Below are 23,296 nucleotides of genomic sequence, written 5' to 3' on the forward strand. Positions count from 1 at the left end.
CTGGGACATGACTTAGTGACCAAGCACACATGCTCGTATATAGAAATACAATTAGTTTTATATACAGCTGTTACAACTAGCAACATTGCTAAATTCACATCAGTGCTAATAATTTGTCTTTTGTTTTCTACAAATAAATCGTGTCATCTGGAAAAAAAAATCAACTTATTTCTCCCTTTCTGGTCACTGTGCCTTTTTTCTTTTTTCCCCAATCATTGTACACTGGCTAGGACTTCCGAAATGATGATGAATAGAATCTGTGATAATTAGCAGCCTGTTCCTCATTCTCAATCTTAAGAGAAAAGCTTTCAATATTTCACCATTCATAGCTCAGCTGGTAAAGAATCCACCCGCAATGCAGGAGACCCTGGTTCAATTCCTGACTCAGGAAGATCCACTGGCGAAGGGATAGGCTACCCATTGCAGTATTCTTGGGCTTTCCTTGTGGTCAGCTGGTAAAGAATCCACCTGCAATGCGGGAGACCTGGGTTCGATCCCTGGATTGGGAAGATCCCCTGGAGAAGGGAAAGGCTACCCACTCCAGTATTTTGGCCTGGAGAATTCTATGGACTGTATAGAATTGCAAAGAGTTGGACACGACTGAGCAACTTTCACGTTCACTTCATTTCACCATTATATATGATGAAAATCTCCAGAAAGGTGGCCTCTTAACAGGAGAGCAAGCTGGGCATGGTGGCTAAAATCTTGGGCTCTGAAGCTTCATTGCCTGGGCTCAAATTCTGGGTTTGCCTTATCTTAGATAATGAACTAGGGCAAGTATTTTAACCTGAGACATACAAATGATAAATGCCGACAGTACTTTTTAATTAAGGTATATACATTATTTTTTAGATACAGTGCTATTGTACCATAACAGACTACAGTATAGTGTAATCACAACTTTTATATGCACTGGGAAACCGACAAATCGTGTGACTCACTTTATTGTGACATTCACTTTATTGAGGTCGTCTGGAACCAAACCCACAGTATCTCCTAGGTCTGCCTCTGCTGTGCTGTGCTTAGTCGCTCAGTCATGTCTGATTCTTTGTGACCCCATGGACTGTAGCCCACCAGGTTTCTCTGTCCATAGGATTCTCCAGGTAAGAATGCTGGAGTGTGTTGCCATTTCCTTCTCCAGGGATCTTCCTGACCCAGGGATCAAACCTGGGTCTCCAGCACTGCAGGCAGATTCTTCACCAAATGAGCTACTGGCAAAGCCTGGTCTGTCTGCACCTCATCCCAATTCTCACCATTATGGGGAAGTAAGGGTGTTCAGGGCCATGGCTGCCTCTGCAATCGAATAAGTCCTATTGAACCCCACTTGCAATAATACTCTTAAATGCACAAAATACAAACGGTTATTTGTCCATATGATATCACAATATTACAAACTAAATTGGCGACAGATTAATACATGAATATCTTCATTAGTATTCAAAAACGAGACCTAGCAGCAGATGCGATCACTGCTGTAATTTCAAAGTCATGACGAGCACACGTGCTATTCCTGGACAACTACAACACGTGGAAGGGACGAGAAGACAACTTGTGATTTTCCTGGTGATGAAGACACAGGCTCTATTAACCCTAACTGTGGTGCGCTGCTCGCATACACCATGGAAGGACAGACGACGTTTCAGCTGGAGGTGGGTGAGAACAAAGCTGCACTTTCTCCCAGGGCAGGAGGCTTCTGCAGAGGACCACGTGGGCACGTGGGGTGCGGTACCTTCTATGCTGCGGATGTCCTCCCGCCACAGCTCCAAGTGGGTCGTCATCTCGCGAGCCTTCTCTATGAACCTCTTCCAAGACTTGCTGCTATACCGTTTCCACTGGTCCCACTCAGATAGGTACTTCATTTGGGTCTCCTGAATGTCCCTGCATTAATAAACAAGCATGACAATGGTAGGGTCCCCAACCTCACCACCAGAGCCCCAACCGAGAGGATGTGGAAAGCCTGGAGCCCTCATACACTGCTGGTGGGAATGCAAAACAGTGCGACCAGAAGGCAAAAGTTTGGCAGTTCCTCAAAAAGTTAAACAAAGAAGTGCCATATGACCCAGCAATTCCACTTCCAGGTAGACACCCCAGAAGAACTGAAAACAGGTCTCAAACAAAAGCTTGTACATAAATGCTCAGTGCAGCACGAATCACAGTAGCCAAAGATGCTAACAACCCACATCTCTATCAAAGGATAAATGAACAAACTGATATAGCCACACAATAGAATATTATTCAGCCATAAAAAGGAAGTACCTATACACGCTACAACTTCGATGAACCTTAAAAACATGCAGCTAAGTGAAAGAAGTCAGACACAGAAGGTCATGTATTATATGATTCCATTTACACGAAGTATCCAGAATGGCAAATCTACAGAGATAGAGAGTAGAATAATGGTTGGCAGGGGCCGGGGGTTAGGGGGAACAGAGTGACTGCAGAAAGCAATGCGGCTTTGGAGGTTGTAGAGCCATAAGACAGAAAAGGTCTGGGTCTCTGGGTGACTGCAAAGTCCCCCCTTGACCTCAGTCCAGGACTTTCATGTGAGCAAGAAATACATTTCTAATACACTGAGATTTTATGTGTGTGGGTATCTTTGTCATGGCAGCTTAGCTTATCCCAAGTAACAAAATTATGTGAACTCATCAGGAAATGCATTCTAAGCCTAAAAAGCCCCTTTTTCCCAAAACATACATCATATGTCCTCCAGATGGCTACTGGACAAACCTTAGTCTCCGCTTCTCAGAAATGTTCAGTGCATATTTTCGAATGGATTGGTTATCAAGGTCTTCAGTGATTTCTCCCTCCAGTTGGAAATTGTAAGAGTCTGTTGGCTTCAGCAAAGTGCCATTTTGCTTGTCCCGGGAAAGGATGGTTGTCCTCTTACGAGCAATGGACCGGTAACTTGGCAATTCTTGAAGGAAATTCACAGGTGGAGAAGAAAAGCAACTGGAGTCCAAAGAGAGGCTCTCTGGGTAAGAAAGAAGAAAACCATCATTCACCCCAGTGAACCTGGGAGCCAAAAACCAAAACTTACATAGGACACTCGGATCTCAGAGACCCTAACTAAACCTCACAGACAGTCAGGAGCCTAGGGCACTGACCAAAGGACTTCTTAATTATTTTATTTACCAGGATGGTACTCAAGCTCAGGACAATAATATCATCTGCAAAAGGGTTCACTTTAAGCAAACGTGTTTGCAAACACGCTTTACGTTACATGATATTTGCGTTCTAGTGTTTGGTTGCAGCCACTTGCTAAGTGTGAGGTTTGGAGTAATCCAACCTGCTTTTCATTTGTTAAATGGGATGCATAGTGATAACAACATCATCGTCAACAGCAACAACAATAATAATAGGGTGTATGGAGCATTTCCTATGCACCAGGCACTGTGTTAAAGGGATTCACGCGCACTCAGGGGATGTGAGCTAGCCTTATGATCTGCCTGGACCAACAGAACGCAACAGAAGTGATGCTGTGCCAGTTCCAAGTCCAGCCTCAGGAGGCTGCTCTCTGGACCAGCTACTGCTTTGTGAACAAGCCGGAGCTAACCTGCTGGAGGAGGAGACCAGGCAGAGAGGGGATGATTGCCCCAGGCCAGCCTACAGCCTACAGTTGCTCAACTGACCACCGATCCCTCACACGTAGGGAGGCAGGTACTATTATCATCCCCATTTTACAGATGAGAAAATAAAAGTCACTCATGCTTCCCCCAACCCCTTGCTTAAGCCCTCAAAGCCCGCACGATCTGACTCCTGCCTGCCTGTCCAGCTCCTCAGGCCCTCTGCCCTCCAAACTACATTTCTTAGGATCCTTCATACACTAAAATGGGTCTGATCCCTCCTCCTCAGGCCCTTTGCACAATGCTGTTCCCTCTGCCTGGATGGAATCTGCTCCACCTCTTAGCTCCTACTTGAAAGTCTCTTCCTCGAGGAAACCACTCCTGCCTCACTGTAATACTACTGTTACATATTTTCCCATACACAGTAAGCCCTTGACAGCACTTACCACAATCTATAACCTTATATTTTATGGCTATGTGAGCACGTCCATCTTGCCCTGTGGACTCTTAAGTTCTTGGAGGGCAGGGCCTGTGAGGATTTCCTCACCATTGCAACCCAGGACCCAGCGTAGTAGTTCAATAAAATACTTGGCTCAGAGTAGTTTCACAAACACTCACTGATGGATGGATGAGAGGATGACATCTGTGCTTTGCCTGTGCTTAGAAAGCGTGTTGGTGGGGAGGGGGGCTGCAAACAGAGGTAGGTTCGCCTACTCAAGACTCTCGATTCACACTGCTCCATCAGGCCACGGCTGGAGGCCAAGATTCGCTGTGCCCTGTATAGCAGTCCACGGAGGGAGAGCTTTCCTTTTGGAGGTGAGGAAGGAACGCCACCATCAGGCTGGATTTCACGCCTGATCTGATCCTAACTGGGGAAGACCATCCTGCATGGAGACAGGACATGGAAGGAGGAGGTAGGAGGATGCTGTAAGAACAGGCAATTCCCCCGACAGGTCGTGGATTTGAATCCAGACTCTGTCAATTACCAGCTGCGTCTCTGGGAAAGTTACTTAAAACTCTCTGAGCTTCAGTTGCCTCACCTCAAAAATGAACTCATTCACCAAGTATACCTATCGTGTGTCAGATGTGGAGCCAGGGATACTGAAGTGAACACGGTAAACATCTGACTCACACAGCACTTATATCCTAAGGAGGGGGGCAGAGCAAGATCAGGCAACACACGTGCAATAAATGTGCCAGGAAGTGTGTGCGCGCTCACTCACTCAGTCACGTCTGATTCTTTGCAACCCCGTGGACTGTAGGCCGCCAGGCTCCTCTGTCCATGGGATTTCCCAGGCAACAATATTGGGGTGGGTAGTCATTTCCTCCTCCAGGAGATCTTCCTGACTCAGGGATGGAACCTGCATCTCTTGTGCTTCCTACATTGGCAGGCGGGTTCTTTACCACTAGTGCCAGCTGGGAAGCCCATGCCAGGAAGTAATGAGTATAAAAAAAAAAAAAAGAGGCAGGTAAGGGCACAGAGGTAACAGGCAGGGTACATTGTTTCTGATAAGATGGAGTCAGGTACGGCTTCTCTACTAAGGTAGCATTTAAGCTGAGGCTAAATGGAGGGGTGGTATGTGTACCCTGTGGATATTGGGTGAAGGGAGTTCTGAGAGAGGGAAACAAGTGCAAAGGCCCTGCGGCAGGGGTGTGCACAGTGTGTTTGAAGAAGAGGACAGAGGTCTGGGTGGCTAGGGAAGAGTGAATGAATGGGAGCCTCATAGGGTCTTTTGTTGGTGGCCCCCAAAGAGCCACACCAGCCCTCTGGGGTCCCCTCCCCTTGAATCTGGGCTGGATCTGTGACTTGCTTTCACCAAAAGTTGCAACAGAGATGACACTCTGTCAGTTCCAGACTCAAGCCTTAAGAGGCCTGGAAGCTTCTACCTTTCCCTGCTGGCTCAGATGGTAAAGAATCTGCCTGCAATGCAGGAGACTCTGCAGTCTCCTCTGCAGGAAGATCCTCTGGAGAAGGGAATGGCTCCCCACTCCAGTGTTCTTGCCTGGAGAATCCCAAGGACAGAGGAGCCTGGTGGGCTATAGACCATGGGGTCACGAAGAGTTGGCCATGACTGAGCGGCTAACATTTTCACGTGTGCTGTTGGGAGCCTGGGGCTGCTGAGTAAGAAGCTCACCTGTGCTGCGGGCACAACCATGTGGAGAGAAAGAAGCCGCAAGCCTCCAAGGAGGACGACCAAGGAACTGGGCGACAGCGAGAACCAAGGTCCTGGCTTATGAACCCCGTGAGCCGGGGTCACCCCTCCGGGTCATCCCCGCCATGGGCATGAAAAGGCCACTGGATGCTCAGACCCAGCAGACATGACACACAGCTGAGCAAACTGTCTCCTCTGTAGCCTGTTCAGTTCCGGATGCACAGGATCAGCAGAAACATTACAATGGCTTAAGCTATCACGTGTGGAGCAATCTATTAAGCAATAATACAGAGGCTGGGACAGAAAGAGTAGAAAGCAGGGGTCAGAGGTGGCCAGGCCAGACTAGGTCAGACTCCGTGGGCTGAGCTATGACCTTTCGATGTGGCAGATGGGCAGTCACCCAGGGTTCTGGGCCAAAGCATGTTGTGATCTAACCACATTTCAAAGGGGCACTCTGTAGGCTTTGGGGCTAAGGACGAGACCCATCACAGCAGCTTACCCATCACAGCAGCGCCAGCTTACAAGAATCAAAGGCGATCACACAGATAGAATCACTGAGCGCAGTCCAGCACGCAGCAGGCTCCGTAAATGTACTTATAGATAACAGAGCACCGGGAGTGGGGTACTGGCCAAGGCCTTGATCCAAGCTGGAGTCTGATGGGGCAGAGCTGTAATCGTCACCTCTCTAATGGGCATGTTCACACGGTAGAGCCGCTGACCCACTGATGATGACACACAGACACGGGTCTGGAGCCCTGCCAGCCGCCAAGGATAAGCCTGCGCGTCCCACTCAACCTTCCACTCCCAGGCCCCCGCACTCCCTGAGGGCATGACAGACTTCCATAAACTTCCCTTGGTAATGGGGTCCCTAAGCAAACCTGAGGGGCGGGGTGGGAGTGGGCTGAAGGCTATGGAGTCCAAGCCCAGCTGGAGGCTGCCTCTCCCTCTGGCCAGCAACAAAGGGCTGTTATTAACCAGAACAAAGGCCTTTGCATCTGGAGGGGCATAGTCACTGAATATTCAGTGACCACGAGGTCAGGGACCCAGCGCTGGAGCTGGAAGCTGGCACCCCAGTGGAGACAAAGACCATCTCTAGGTCACTTGTTTCTCCACTCAGGAACGGGGGATATAATACCATGATCTCATCAGCGTGATCATGAGGACAAATTGGCCAACAGTATAAATAATACTGGCTTGGAATATTTGAACTATTTGAATATATATGCATCACCACACTCAATTCTCTGAGCTACTCTTTGAACAGAACTGTCCCATTTTACAGATGAAGAAACTGAGGTTCAGAAGGCTAGGTGTTTTGCCACTTACACAGCTAGAAGTGCTGAAACTAGGAACCTATCATGTGGCAAAGCTATAGGCTTTACTACAATTTGAAAATACTTCATAGACACTACAATGCCATACAAATTAACTATTGTTAATTTGCATCCACACTGCAGGAAGGATGCATCCTGTCCACATTTCCCAACAACAGTCTCTTGTGGAAAATTCTATTTTCAAAACAGCCAGTGGTTCCCTGGTGGTCCTCAGAGTAGGACTCCAAGCTTCTACTGCAGGGGGTACAGGTTTGATCCCTGGATAGGGAACTAAGATCCCACATGCCACAATGTGACCCTCCCCTTCAAAAAAATCCAAAATGGCCATCATTGAAGAGGAATGCTTTTTTCTTTTCAGACATCCCTGGAAGTTCTCCATCTTCAAGTAAAAAAAAAAAATTTAACAATCTTTGGACACAGGCATCATTTTTATAGCTGATCTACCCCCAATCCTGTGTATCTAGGACCACACACTTTCTACAGCATGATGTCACTGAATTTCTCATGCCAACCTGGGGGAGGTGCCCTGGCTTTCAACAGGGAACCTGAGGCCCAGAGAGATGGCAGCTTGCCCAAAGCTCTGATGCCAAGACAGACTCCTGGTCCTACCGCTTCTTAGAAAGGCATGTGGTATCACCTCTCTGAGCCTTGGTTTTCTCATCCTGGGAGGACAAGAATGTCTCACTAATGTCAGATGTTCTCTTGAGTTGATTGTTTAAGCCTGTGGTGTGTGGGCTCCTTGATGATCATTTGCCTGGGAGGCGGGGGCATGTCTCAGATACTGGGGTGCTCCCATCTAGGAAGGTCTAGAATCTGTTGGCCACTGGAGCCAGATTTCAGCATGTAGGTGGTTACTCAGGTGGGAGGACGGACAGATAATTACAGGAGATACGGAGGCAGGGGCAGGTATAACAATGCTGTCCTTCCAGGTTAAGAACAAAGTTAGTCTCTCTGAAGCTGAGAGCAGTGTTGTGCTCACAGAAAGCCCTGCATCTGAAGAATGAATGAATGGGCAGAGGCAGGCACATCTAGAGAGCATCTTAAGGTCCCAACTTCCCTGCCAGCTCTTTCCACAGGACACCAACTCCTACCAAAGGGCACCAACCTTCCCAGAACGTGGGCACAGGCCAAATGGCACTAGTCCACCACCACCTCCCTCACGAGCTTGCCAAAAACCTAGCCCAACTGGATGGGTGCCAACTCCCCTTCAGGGTTTTTCTCCCCTCCCACAGAATCATGGGAACTCTGGGGGAGAAGTGACCTTCTGGTCCAGGCAACCCGCCAGTTGCCATGGGGATCAGTTCTGTTTGATACCTTGTATGGGGTCCCTCTCTGGGTGGGACCCTGGGCTGGGGCCTGGGGCTCTGGAGATGATGAAGGTTTGCAGACTTGCTTCCTGCCTCAAAGAGCTTTCCCTCCCTCCTCCAACCAGCACGCGTCTCCTAAGTGCCCAGCCTACTACATCCCTATCATTATCCCATCCTCCCTGCATAGTCTCTGACCCTTTCCCTCCACCATTAGACTGTGACCTCCACGAGGAAGGGGACCTCATCTCTCTCCTTCACCACTGAGTCCACAGGTTCTAGCACAAAGCCTGACTCATAGCAGATGCTTAATAAAAATCTGTTAAATTAATGAATGCAAGCATGCAAGCATCAATTGTGAATAAATGAATTTGGTGCTGAGGGTACACACAACACTGGCTGACCCACAGGCAGGTCAAAGTAAATATTTAGCACACCACCAACACAGGGGCACCAAAATTGAGAAAAAGATCTCAGGAATTTAAGCATTTAATATTATTTTCTTTAGAGATGATTTTTTTTTCACAACTGAAAAAGCTAGCAAAAAGTATTGAGATGTTGACCACACACCACCGGCTGCTGCTGTTTAGTCACTAAGTCATGTCTGACTCTGCAACGCCGTGGACTGTAACCCGCCCGGCTCCTCTGTCCATGAGATTTCCCAGGCAAGAATACTGGAGTGGGTTACCCAGTGATTGAAACTGTGTCTCCTGTATTGGCAGGCAGATTCTTTACCACTGAGCCTCCTGGGGAGCCCCTGACCATATGTTACATCCTTTTCTGTTTCAGGTACTTTACATAAGCCAGCCCTATTAGACACGTGCATATACACTCAGTTTGATGTTACCAATAAGACAATGCAGACAACAATTTCAGGGTTTCTTAGACTTATTTCCACTCATGTCTATGTGTGTGATATTGTTTTTATTTTGGATGCTAACTGGAGCTAGGTATCTGGGTAATCTGCCCAATAACTAGCCAGCTGCCAAAGGTTCTTAACACAGGGGCTCACAGTCCAGGGGGTCTGGTCGAAGCTGCTATGACATCTTCACCAAGTGCTCAGAATCCTCCGAGGCTAGGGACTCATCATGGCCCTACTTCTGGCAAGGCCACCCACCCACCCATCCATCCATCCATTCACTCACTCACTCAAAAAGTTTTACTGAGCAATTGCTTTGTGCCATGCACTGTTCGAGGACTAGGATGCAGCCTTGAAGATGACTTTAAAAACTCTCCCTGCCTCTGGAGGAAACAGACAATACAATTTATTAAATACACTTCAAATGGTGATAGATGCAAGGAGGAAAATAAAGATGAGCAAGGTAGAGACAGACAGAGAAGAGCAAGTACAAAGGCCCTGGGACTCCCCTGGAGGTCCAGTGGTTAAGACTCTGCCTTTCAATGCAAGTGGACACAGGTTCGATCCTGGTCGGGGAACTAAGATCTCACATGCCATCGGGCAACCAAGTCTGCATGCTGCAATGAAAGATCTTGCATGATGCAATGAAGATCCCGCACGCTGCAACTAAGACCCAGCACAGCCAAATAAATATATAAATGTTTTTTAAAAAAAGTTTACAAACGCCCTGGGGTAGGACTGTGGCTAGTAATTTCAAGGAACAAGAAAGGAGGCCAGGGCAGCTAAAGGGGAGTCAGCAAGGAAGAGAGGAACGGGGTAGGAGGTTGGGGAAAAACAAGCTTGGCCACATGGGGCCTGTGGGGAATGGTGTTACCATACTTGGGTTAAGGTGGGAACTGAGGGGGATTCTGAGCAGAAGAATGACATCATCTGACTCAGATTTAACAGGATCTCTCTGGGCAGCCCTGTGGCTATTTTTGTCCTTGAGCTACACAGGTCAGTCTGGCTGTATCCCATGGCAGAACATCACGTATCAGGTCACATTGTCCTGCAGTGATGGAAATGTTCTATAATTGTACTGTTTGATATGGTAACTACGAGTGACCACTGCGTAACCGAAATGTGGCTGGAGAGACTAAAGAAATGAATTTTTAATTTTATCAGACCTTATTCAACTTACACTTTATAGCCACATATAGCTAGTATCTGGGCTTCCCTTGTGGCTCAGCTGGTAAAGAATCCGCCCACAATGTGGGAGACCTGTGTTCGATCCCTGGGTTGGGAAGATCCCCTGGAGAAGGGAACAGCTACCCACTCCAGTATTCTGGCCTGGAGAATTTCATGAACTGTATAGTCCATGGGGTTGCAAAGAGTCAGACACGACTCAGCAACTTTCACAACACTTCACTTCACAGCTAGCAGCTACTCTATTGGACAGCACAGAGGAGCCTCGTTCATAGGAGCCCAGAGTTTAGCCTGAGAGGGGAGGAGCCAGGGCCTTGAGAGCTTCCTCCGTCTGCCAGACTTGAGAACCGCAGGGCAGGGAGGACCTGCATGAGTCACACCACTGGGCACCTGGGTGGGGTACCTGGGCAATCACTGGGTCCAAGGCTTTATGACCAGACAAGCAAACAGCCTTCAGAAGCAGTGACTAAGTGCTCAGGGCAGTCAGAGTCACACAGGCCCCAGAACCCAGGTCTCCTGGTTTCCAAACCGGTAGCGCTCCAGTGGGCTGTCCACGGAGCAGTTACTGTGATCCTGTCTGTCTAAGGAGGTGACGAGACCACTTGGTGGCTAAGAGCACTGGCTCTACAGCCTGCTGCCTGGATTCTAACCCCAGCTCCGCCTGCCACCTGTGTGACCTCGCAAGTTTCTTGACCATTCGTGCCTCAGTTTCCCCACCTGTAAAACAGGGGCAGCAGTTCCCACCTCACATAGCCATCTTAAGGATTAGATGCTATTGTATGTCAAGTGCTTAGCAAAGAGGACAGCAAACCTTTTCTGTAAAGAACCAGATAGTAAATACTATTTATTACACAGTCCCTGTCGCAACTATTCTACCTGCCACTGCAGGAGCAAACCAGCCACAATCCATAAATGAATGCGCATGGCTGTTTTCTAATGAAACTTCACAAAAACAGGTGGTGGTTCAGACTAGGCCCATGGGTTGTAGGAGACTCAGGTTCAATTCCTGGGTCGGGAAGATCCTCTGGAGATGGAAATGGCAACCCACTCCAGTGTTCTTGCCTGGGAAATCCCATGGGCAGAGGACGTCAACGGGCTATAGTCCATGGGGTCGCAAAGAGTCAGAAAGGACTTAGCTACTAAACAACACAACAGTGGTAGTTTGCAGACAATGAGCTAAAAGCAGTGCCCAGCACACTGTGCTATGTACTAGAAGCCAGAACTCTGGCTATTTACTGATGAATTTAATGTAATCTGCAGTCGGGGGAGGAGGTCTTCTTGCTGAGGATTCCCTATGTGGAATTTATCTTCCTTGGCTAGGACCTCTCCAAAAATGATTTCCAACATTCCTGGAAGTGACAATAACCACATTCGCCTTTACTGAGCATTTACCATGTGCCATGATTATGTCAAACCCTTTACATAGTTATCTCCTGTGACCCTCGGGATGGGCTTTTCTTACATTTCACTCTCATTTTGCAATACAGAAAGTTCAGAGAAGACAGGAGCTTTGTCCAAGGCCGACTTAAGGTCTGAACCATGAGAGCAAAGACCTCAGTATGTCTTACTCACCCTTATACTCTTGGCGACTAGCATGGGGTTGGCACATAACAGTTGCTCAGAAAACATGTCACAGATACACATACACAGATACAGTAGCTCTCGATTCACAACAGTAACATCCTTCTGCTTCAGTAGCTTGCTAAGTAACTTCTCAGGGTCTCAGCTTCCAGGGAGGTAAAATGGGCAAGTAATAGCAACTACTCGATGGCATCACCAGCTTGATGGTATCATGAGTTTGAGCAAGCTCTGGGAGTTGGTGATGGACAGGGAAGCCTGGCGTGCTGCAGTCCATGGGGTTGCCAAGAGTCAGATACGACTGAGCGAGTCAACTGAAACTGAATACCACCTACATTGAGCAGCTGTAAGGAATTCCAGAAAGTTACACATGCGAGTCCCAAATCCAACTGCTAAGGGAGTCTGCCAGACCTTCAGGAACCGGCTCCGGCTTGCTGCCTTCATCCCGTCCCCTCTCCAAGCTCCAGCCCGAGCCTTCTCGGATGCACGCAGGTGCTCCCCACCTCTGCCCTCTGTGCTCCTCGCCGCCCCTCTGAACGCTCTTCCCATCTGTTCCTCCCACTCACCTGCACTGGCTCCTCCGCATCCTGGGCCTCAGCTCAGCGGTCCCTCCTGGAGAGCCAGCAGGCAGCCGCTCTCCTTTCTATACCATCACCTGCTTACCTCCTTCTCAGCAGCCACGCTTAGCTTTCCCTGACCCTATTTCCCTCTGTTTAGGGTCTCCTCTCTTAGATTAGAAGCTTCAGGAAAGCACGTCCCTCACCCGCCTCTTTCATCACTGGGCCCACACCTGGGACACGCTTTTGGCTCAGAGTCAATTTCTGGCCTCCTCCTGGGAGGAGGGTGGGGGCAGCCCCACAGAAGGACTGGGTGGTCCCACCGCCAAACAATGCTCCTTTTAAAAGCAGCCAGACTGCAACGAAGTTTACAGCACTGAAAAGTCATTTCCCCCTTTTATCCCTTAAATTCTTTACTTCCTGAAAAAAACAAACCAAAAAAAAGCCACTGAGGGCCTTTGGGCCTAATCTGGGCTTGAGCTGCTAGGCAGATGGAGCTCCGCCTCTTCTAGACAAAGGGGGGAAAAAATCACTCAGGTCAGATGGCTGGCTCACCAGAGAACCACTGCAGTCTGTGCCAGACCTGATCAAGAGTCCTCCCACCCAGGACACCTTTGAGGAGTAACCTGGATGAACCGACCTAGCAGATAAAGTAAAAACATAAAACCAGAAAAACGACTACAGGTCAAATGGTTACTTGTCTTCAAATTTCATACAGTCTGTCAGACTAAAATAGCCCACAAAATAGCTGTTTAACTACATAAGTGTCTATCAGGTAACCAGAACACATGTAGTCATCAAACCTTATAATACTAGGCTGGAAAAGGCCCTAATAAGCATAATGATAATATGCTAATAATCAAACCAAGAGCTACCATTCAACCCCATTTGACATGCTTATCTCATTAAATCCTTTTAGTGACACTAGCAGACCAGGGTATGAAGATATTTTGGAATTAGAGGTGATGGTTGTTTCATATTTTAAATGGACTACAAGGGGCTAAACTGCACACTTCAAAATGGGTGATTTTGTTATGTGAATTATCTCTTGCTGCTGCTGCTGCTGCTGCTAAGTCACTTCAGTCGTGTCCGACTCTGTGCAACGCCATAGACGGCAGCCCACCAGGCTCCCCCGTCCCTGGGATTCTCCAGGCAAGAACACTGGAGTGGGTTGCCATGTCCTTCTCCAATGCATGAAAGTGAAAAGTGAAAGTGCATTCGCTCAGTTGTGTCCGCCTCTTCCCGACCCCATGGACTGCAGCCTGCCAGGCTCCTCTGTCCATGGGATTTTCCAGGCAAGAGTGGGTTGCCATTCCCTTCTCCAGAATTATACCTTGATCCTCCCCTAAAAAGGCACTGCAAGCATGCTAGCTAAAGGACTCCTGACTGGAACAAGCACGTCATTATACTACACATACTGCACACATCATTTACTGACTGGTATGAAGTCCTGATGGACTGGAACAGTCTCTCTGGGCACATGTAGTTAGAGTAATTCTGAGTCATGAGAGGGAAAGCCTTTATGGGTTATTGTAATTTGAGAGGGTCTAAAATATTTGGGGAAAGCTTTTGAGATAGACTTTATGAGACACTGTCTAAACTTCATGGAACAGAGGGAATTTCATAACATTGCCTAAGACTCTCCAGGCCAACCATCCTTTTTCGTTTTGATTATCCCAGAATCACAGTGTCCACTAAAATAAGGGACACCCAAAAAACCACTATACATAAAACTGACTACCAACAAGGATGAAAAGTGTGAAGATCTGTGGATGTTTGTCATCTTGTAGGAACACAAAGGTTCCCAGGTGACCCTAGCGGTAAAGAATCCACCTGCAATGCAGGAGATGGGGGTTTGATCCCTGGGTCGGGAAGATCCCCTGGAGGAGGAAATGGCAACCCACTCCAGTATTCTTGCCTGGGAAATCCCATGGACAGAGAAGCCTGGCGGGCTACAGTCCATGGGGTTGCAAAGAGTCAGACACAACTGAGACTGAACACTGGGGAACAGAGACATCATAACAACAGTTAATGCTTACATGGTCCACAGCAGTCAGTCCTCAAGATGCACTCCCTCCCCCCAGGAGGAGTGCAATATTCTCCTCCCAATATTCATGCCTTTAAACAGGCCCCACTCATACTGAACAGGGCTGACCCATGGGAACAAAACAAGTAACAGAGTGATTTCTAAGACCAGTTCATGTAAGACACCACAGCTTCCACCTTGCTCTCTCTTGGACCATCTGCCCTGGAAGAAGCTGGCCACTGTGTCTCAAGGACACTTAAGACAGCCCTCTGTGATGTCCACAGGGAGAGGAACTGAGGCCTGCTGTCAACAGGCAGCGTCAGCCCATCCATGTGAACAAGTCATCTTGGAAGGGATCCGCCAGCCCCAGGCAAGCACTCGGATGACTGCATGGCAACGCTGGCTGACCCCACGACTGCAACTTCACAAGAGACTCTGGGCCAGGATAGCTGAGACAGGTCATTTCCCAATTCCTGACCCACAGAAATTGGGAGATACATGATTATTATTGTTCTAAGCTTCTAAACGTGGAGATAATTTGTTATACAGCATAGATAACTGATATAAGCACTTGTTAATGTAAATTATCTGAATCCTTGCAATCACCCCAAAGTAGGTTTTATCATTATTTAATCCATAAGGAAACTGAGGCACCAAACACTTAGGTGACTTTCTCAAGGACAAAACCAGAAAATGGGAAAAAGAGGATGGGCATCTGGCAGTCCAGAGTCTAGACTCGAAACCAACTACACTACAGCTCCCATTGTGGCTGCAGGTATGAGGCAGGAGATGGGCCCGAGGCTAGGCATTTACAACTGGCCTCCTGTTCAACCTCCTGGCGTGAGAAGGCGAGCTCCAGCCCTCAGTTTATATCTCCTGAAGCAAGAGACAGTCAGGCTCCAGGACTACCTATTTATGACCAGACTCCTGTCTATATTTTGAGATCTACACCTTGATATAGAAAGCAGCAACTGGAATAGGGTTAATAAACGGACATTAGTCATTTTTATGGCAGGGACAGAGTGGGACTAACCCCTTTAAAGGGTCATATATTTCCCATCCCTGGGGCAAGGGAGACATTGGGAGTGAAAAAGGAGCAGGCATCACCCCATAATATGTGATGCTAAGGGTGTTACATAGCCTCTGGGCTGAAATCCATCTTGGAAAAAAGTTGCACACCTCTGTAGGGGAGATCTATATAAATGATTAACCACCTCTTTTCTGCCTTCCTCCTCACTAGGGGGGGTGTCCAAACCCTTTCTCTATGGGTGTGCATCTCCACTTTTCTTCCATCTTAACTAAACCATTTCTCTCTGTTCTCTCCCTCTTGTGGTTATGCTATATCTCTAATATTAAACATTGTACCTGCATTTACAGTTTTTGCTTCTGTGAGAAAAGAATTTCCCCTGGGGGCAAAGATCCAGGGAAAAACAACTTTTAGCCTCCAGCCCTTGCAGGTCTGGTGGCGGCTAGGATTCCTGGTGTTCATCTAGGCTACCCAGGCTCAATTCCTGGGCAGAAAATTAAGATCTCGCTTCATGCTACCACTCACAGCTGCCTCAGAGAAATCAGGTACAGTCCATCATTCATTTAGTCAATGAATGTTTAGCAGGCATGATGTGCCGGACACTATTCTACATCCCAGAGGAACAAGAAAAAGCCTCTGCTTTTCATGGCACCCACAGTCTAGAAGGGAAAAGAGCTAAATAATGAGGAAATGTTCAAACCAGATGACTTCAGATGGTGCCAAGTGCTTTTAAAGGAATAAGGAATAAGTAACTGGTCTGCGTAAGAGAGATGGGGCCACTTCTGCAGACAAGACTCCAGAGGTCTGTCTCTCTGATGTGACAAGTGAGCAGAGACCCAACAGGAGCAGAAAGAGGTGCCATATGAAGATGCCGGAGGCCATAAGTTTATTCTCAGAGCAGTGGGAAGCCTCTGTAAAGGTTTAATTAAGAAAGGAAGTATTGCTGTTTAGTCACTAAGTCAAAGTGCTAGTTGCTCAGTCATGTCTGATTCTGCGGGCCCATGGACAGGAGCCCATCAGGCTCCTCTGTCCATGGGATTCTCCAGACAAGAACACTGGAGTGGGTTGCCATTCCCTTCTCCAGGGGATCTTCCGGACCCAGGGATCAAAACTGGGTCTCCAGCACTGCAGGCAGATTCTTTACTGTCCGAACCACTAGGGAAACCCTGTTTAGCCCCCAAGTCATGTCCACCTCTTTTGCGACCCCATGGACTGTGGCCCAACAGGCTCCTCCGTCCATTGGGTTTCCCGGGCAGGAATACTGGAGTGAGTTGCCATTCCCTTCTCCAGGGGATCTTCGAGACCCAGGGATCAAACCCTGGTCTCGTGCATTGGCAGGCGAATTCTTTACCACTGGGGCGACCAAGTATATTGTTTATTCAACTATAAGAAAGAAAGAAATAATGCCACTTGCAGCAACACATACGGATCTAGAGATTATCATACTAAGTGAGGTAAGTCAGAAAAAGACAGACAAATACCATACGATATAAATTATATGTAGAATCTAAAATATGACACAAATGAACTTATCTACGCAACAGAAATAGATTCATGGACATTGAGAAAAGACTTGGGGCTGCCAAAGGGAAAGAGATTGGGGGAAGGATTGGGAGTTTGGTATTAGCAGATGCAAACTATTATATATAGAAAAGATAAACAACAGGATCCTGCTGTATAGTGCAGGAAACTATATTCAGTGTAATAAACCATCATGAGGAAAGAAATAAGGCAAGCATTGTGATCTGTTTTATCATTAAGAAGGATACACATTTCCCATTTCTATAAACCAGATGCCCCTTTGTCTCCCGCCTCCCTCCAGCTGTCCTCCCATGGTGCTCATAAGTGCGTCAGGTTTACAAAGTGCAACAAAGTTATAAACACAGTCCCTCTGAGTCCCCCACTCATGCTGGTGGGTACAAGGTCATAAAATATCATCTGTCCAAGCAAAGGGAAAGTGAAAGTGGCTCAGTTGTGTCTGACTCTTTGCGACCCCATGGACTATACAGTCAGTGGAATTCTCCAGGCCAGAATACTGGAGTGGTTAGGTGTTCCCTTCTCCAGGGGATCTTCCCAACCCAGGAATTGAACCCAGGTCTCCCGCATCGCAGGCGGAGGGAGGAACCTTTTAATTTAAGGTGCTAGTTATAATACTCATGAAAAGATGCTTAGAGATCCCCGTGAACACCCAGCAAACATCTAAAAAAGATGAATCTCACGCCTTCTGTATGCGAAACCAGTGTTGGCATCTTAAATGTGATGAATTGTGACAAAATAAGAGAAATAAAAAATCAATTGGAAACTACTTGAGTAGCTATTACTGAAAGGCTGAAATTGAGCTGATGGCAACACTATTAATAATGCATTACGTTATATATATATGCCTCAGTCATGTCGGACTCTTTGCGACCCCATGGACTGCAGCCCACCAGACTTCTCTGTCCATGATATTCTCCAGGCAAGAATGCTGGAGTGGACTGCCGTTCTCTTCTTTAGAGGATCTTCCTGACGCAGGGATCGAGCCCTGATCTCCTTCATTTCAGGCAGATTCTTAACCTTCTGAGCTACAGCGAGGTCCTTATAATGCATTAGAAAATTATTAACATCAAACCCAGGCTGACTTCTTTATTCTGATTCCTGAGCAAGTTCCCAGAGTTTGGGTCTCTCCGGGTGTTTTTCTCTTTTTTTTCTTCTAAATGTTGAGATCAACCCAATTAGAAGGGTCCAATACCCAAATATACAAGTATATTTTACTGTAAATCCTTGTAACAGAATCTCTATTCTCAAACTAAGAGAGAAAAAACGCTGCAGATAAAGCTTCGCAGTGGGGTCTTGCATTTTGTTAAGGGCCAATATAAAGTACAAATGCTGGAAGGAAGCCTGCTGGGTGCTGAAAACTTCACTATCTTGACTGAGTAGCAGTTCTACACATTTATGTAAAAATTCACAGAGCTATACACATCTTTCTTAACTTTTACTCAAAATAAAGGTGGGGGGGGGGAGCGTATAATACTTGGCTGACTACCACTGATAGTGTCTTTCTTGTATCAAGCACAGCGCAAAGCACTTCACACATTTTTCTCTCAACTAATCCTACCAACAGCTTATTCCCATTTTACTGAAGAAGCTGAGGTTCAGAGAGGGTAAGTCACTTACCAAAGATCACACAGCGATCAACAGCCCAGGCAGAATTCAGTTCTGAGTCCATCTAATGGTAAAGCCTCATGTGTTTACAATGTGAGGACTAGCTGGGCTGTCATAATCTTTTCATTTAACTTATAGGATGATTTTGAGGCTAGCCGGGGACTCCTCGACCAGCTCTGGGAAGACAAACTCACCGCGATCGGGACTCCCACTCCAGTGCTCCTTTTGGTAACGAGGTCTCTAAATGGGGTGAGGATGGGTTGGAGGAGCGAGAGCAGGAATAAGAACGATCCGCTTTCCCCCAAGCCGGGAGGTGAGGAGGGGGCCCGGCCCGCGCGGAGCTCCCAGCACCGCGCGCCCGGGTGCCCGCGTGCCCGCCGGCCGCCTGGAGCCGGGTCGCCGCCGCCCTACCTTGGTGGATGAAGGGCTGCCTGCTGGGCCTGCCGGGCGGAAGCGTACTGATACTGGACTCGCTCATGACTGCGCCCCGCGCCCCCGAGAGGCCGCCGGAGACCCGCTCCGGCCGCCGCCGACCCGCTCCGGCCGCCGCCGCCGCCGCCTCCCGTCCTTTCCTCCAGGAGCCGAGATTCCAGGTTCCGGCGCCGACGTCACAGAGGCGGGGGCGGGGCGCCGGCGCCCTTCCCACGCCCGCCGCGCGGGACCCCCAGAGCAGCGGCGAGCTGGGACGCGAGGTACCGGCCGGAATCCGACGGAGGGTGCAGCTCCGCGGCGTCCGGGACCTGGGATGGGAGACGCGAGTGGAGAGCCAAAGGGACCGGGAACGGGCTCCATCCAGCGGCCGCGATAAGGGGCCACCTCCCGGATTTTAAAAAGTGTAATAAAAATAACCAGGACGCAGAACAAGTGTATCTAGTAAGTTACTGTTTGGGTACAAAAAAAAAAAAAAAAAAAGAAGAAGAAGAAGAAGGAATATCTTTGTACATATTTATAAACACATTAAGATGACTCTCGAGTGGGGAGCTGGGAGGCTGGTTGAGAAAGGTTCAAGGAAGGATTTTTCAGTTTTTCTCGTTTATCTTTGAACCTTATCCACGTTTCCTCTCTGCCTCTATCCGTGTACAGTTTAAAAGAATGAAAACAAATTACCAAATGTAAATGCCAAATAAAGAAATGTAATCGTATATGCAGAGTTCCAAAGAATAGCAAAGAGAGATAAGAAAGGCTTCCTCAGTGATCAATGCAAAGAAATAGAGGAAAACAATAGAATGGGAAAGACTAAAGATCTCTTCAAGAAAATTAGAGATACCAAAAGAATATTTCATGCAAAGATGCGCAAAATAAAGGACAGAAGTGGTATGGACCTAACAGAAGCAGAAGATATTAAGAAGAGGTGGCAAGAATATACAGAAGAACTATACAAAAAAGATCTTCATGACCCAGATAACCACGATGGTGTGATCACTCACCTAGAGCCAGACATTCTGGAATGTGAAGTCAAGTGGGCCTTAGGCAGCATCATTACGAACAAAGCTAGTGGAGGTGATGGACTACCAGTTGAGCTAGTTCAAATCCTAAAAGATGATGCTGTGAAAGTGCTGCACTCAATATGCCAGCAAATTTGGAACACTCAGGGGTGGCCACAGGACTGGAAAAGGTCAGTTTTCATTCCAATTCAGAGAAAGGCAATGCCAAAGAATATTCAGACTACCGCACAATTGCAGTCATCTCACATGCTAGCAAAGTAATGCTCAAAATTCTCCAAGCCAGGCTTCAACAGCATGTGAACTGAAAACTTCCAGATGTTCAAGATGGATTTAGAAAAGGCAGAGGAACCAGAGATCAAATTGCAAACTTCTGTTGGATCATAGATAAAGCAAGAGAGTTGCAGAAAAACATCTGCTACTGCTTTATTGACTACGCCAAAGCCTTTGACTGTGGATCACAACAAACTGTGGAAAATTCTGAAAGAGATGGGAATACCAGACCACCTGACCTGCCTCCTGAGAAATCTGTATGCAGGTCAAGTAGCAACAATTAGAACTGGACATGGAATAACAGACTGGTTCCATATTGGGAAAGGAGTACATCAAGGCTATATATTGTCACTCTGCTTCTTTAACTTGTATGCAGAGTACATCATGTGAAATGCCAGGATGGATGTAGCACAAGCTGGAATCAAGATTGCCAGGAGAAATATCAATAACTTCAAATAGGCAGATGACACCACCCTTATGGCAGAAAGTGAAGAAGAACTAAAGAGCCTCTTGATGAAAGTGAAAGAGGAGAGTGAAAAAGTTGGCTTAAAACTCAACATTCAGAAAACTAAGATCATGGCATCTGGTCCCATCACTTCATGGCAAATAGATGGGGAAACAATGGAAACAGTGACAGAGTTTATTTTCTTGGGCTCCAAAATCACTGCAAGTGGTGAGTGCAGCCATGAAATTAAAAGACACTTGCTCCTTGAAAGAAAAGCTATGACTAACCTAGACAGCATATTAAAAAGCAGACACATTACCTTGCCAACAAAGGTCCATCTAGTCAAAGCTGTGGGTTTTCCAGTAGTCATGTATGGATATGAGAGTTGGACCATAAAGAAAGCTGAGTACGGAAGAATTGATGCTTTTGAACTGTGGTGTTGGAGAAGACTCTTGAGAGTCCCTTGGACTGCAAGGAGATCCAACCAGTCCATCCCAAAGGAAATCAGTCGTGAATATTCTTTGGAAAGACTGATGCTGAAGCTGAAACTCCAATACTTTGGCCACCTGATGTGAAGAACTGACTCCTTGGAAAAGACCCTGATGCTGGGAAAGATTGAGGGCGGAAGGAGAAGGGGATGACAGAGGATGAGATGGTTGGATAGCATCACCGACTCGACGGACACGAGTTTGAGCAAGCTCTAGGAATTGGTGATGGACAGGGAAGCCTGGTGTGCGGCAGTCCATGGGGTCGCAGAGTCACACACGACTGAGTGACTGAACTGAACTGAATCGTATATACGTTTGTATGGGGCTTCCCAGGTGGCACTAGTGGTAAATAACCTACCTGCCAATGCAGAAGACATGAGACTCGAGTTCGATCCGCTTAGCACATAGCACATACGTTTCTGTGTAATACAGGTAACTGCCAAATTAAATAAATGGAAAAGTGAAAGTGAAGATCTCTTAGTCGTGTCCGACTCTTTGCGACTCCTTGGACTGTACAGTCCATGGACTTCTCTAGGCCAGAATACTGGAGTGGGTAGCCTTTCTCTTCTCCAGGGGAATCTTCCCGACCAAGAGATCAAACCCTGGCCTTCTGCATTGTGGGTGTATTCTTTACCAGCTGAGCCACAAGGGAAGCCCAAGAATACTGGAGTGGGTAGCCTATCCCTTCTCCAGCGGGTCTTCCCGACCCAGGAATCAAACCAGGGTCTCCTGCATTGCAGGCGGATTCTTTATCAACTGAGCTATGAGGGAAGCCTAAATGGAAAGTGTAGGTAAACTGCCTATGCAGAAGAATTCTAATAAATTATGCAGATATGTCAAGGAGGTGGATTGTGACTACCCAGTCTTTAAGTGTGGGCTACACACGGGGGCTCCCTTCCAAGGAGGATTATGGAAAGGAAGGGCGGGTTACAGCAAATAACTACCTGCGTAATACCTGATAAACACTTCCTCAGAGAGATGATCAAGGTCAACATCAACAGTTGACATCTTCCCTTCCTCCCCAGAGTCCACTTCTCAGCCCCTGATCCCAGCCCACAGATTTAGAAGTAGATGGATGGAGGCTCCCAACTCCAGGCACTGTCTTCCTCCTATGTCTCACCTGGCACATGGTCCTGGTTTGGTCTGCATCCTCAGCCATGAGAGGCCCTGGGTTCTCTCTGGGGCAGGCAGTGAGCCCCATATCCTGAAGGAGTGTGCAGTTGATTAGTGTCTGACTTATTAGAAAAGACCCTGATGCTGGGAAAGATTGAAGGCAGGCAGAGAAGAGGATGGCAGCGGATGAGCTGGTTGGATGGCATCACCAACTCAATGGACATGAGTTTGAGCAATCTCGGGGAGATGGTAAAGGACAGGGAAATCTGGTGTGCTGCAGTCCATGGGGTCGCAAAGAGTCGGACACGACTGAGCAATTGACCAACAACAACAAAAATCCTGAAGGAGACTCATTCCTTCCAGGCGATCACTGATTTTACAGGAACCGAAATAGGGTAGTTAATTGGGAAAAGGTCACAGAAATCTCCTGTTGGAATGAAGTAGAAGGGGGAGAAAGGCTGGTAGCTGGAAAAATAGAAATGCAGACGGAAGGATGCCAAGTAGGACAGAAAGGAGAATCAAACATGGAATTCTTGATTCCCTTTCAGTTCAGTTCAGTCACTCAGTCATGTGACTTTCATCTTTCCTAAGAAGATGGGAGGAACCTTCAGTCTCCCTTTTTAGAAAAAAGAACCATGGTGTAGAGAGGCAGCGTGGAATTGGCCCCCTGCCCTCCTTCCCCCGCAGTGATCACCTAACCCAAAGTACCACCACCTCCACCAAGTCAAGGACCTCCTCCCGAATGTCTTGCTGTCTTGTCCAAGACTTGGCCACCCCGCGGTCAGAGCCAACTTCTCAGAAAGGA

At 47.6% G+C, this 23,296-nt stretch overlaps 1 protein-coding gene across 6 annotated transcripts in view; it reads right to left on the reverse strand.

Annotated features, from left to right (window-relative positions):
* Nucleotides 1-19,487, reverse strand: part of TMC7 (transmembrane channel like 7) — a 53,495-nt gene extending 34,008 nt beyond the window's left edge. Inside the window, exons 1-3 of one of the 6 annotated variants that reach the window (XM_070460941.1) lie at nt 19,142-19,487; nt 2,728-2,971; nt 1,730-1,878 (exon numbers count right to left, since the gene is read on the reverse strand). In XM_070460941.1, the coding sequence (XP_070317042.1) occupies nt 1,730-1,878; nt 2,728-2,971; nt 19,142-19,208 (460 nt within the window). In that variant the 5' untranslated portion in view covers nt 19,209-19,487. Of the gene's footprint in view, nt 1-1,729; nt 1,879-2,727; nt 2,972-4,181; nt 4,369-6,215; nt 6,378-18,742; nt 18,875-18,924; nt 18,949-19,141 lie in introns of those variants that run through there. The other 5 variants (XM_020879046.2, XM_020879043.2, XM_020879045.2 and 2 more) reach the window with 5 other exon arrangements.
* Nucleotides 19,488-23,296: the final 3,809 nt, after the last annotated feature.

The sequence above is a fragment of the Odocoileus virginianus genome, chromosome 33, assembly GCF_023699985.2.
Source record: "Odocoileus virginianus isolate 20LAN1187 ecotype Illinois chromosome 33, Ovbor_1.2, whole genome shotgun sequence".
Classification (NCBI taxonomy): domain Eukaryota; kingdom Metazoa; phylum Chordata; class Mammalia; order Artiodactyla; family Cervidae; genus Odocoileus; species Odocoileus virginianus.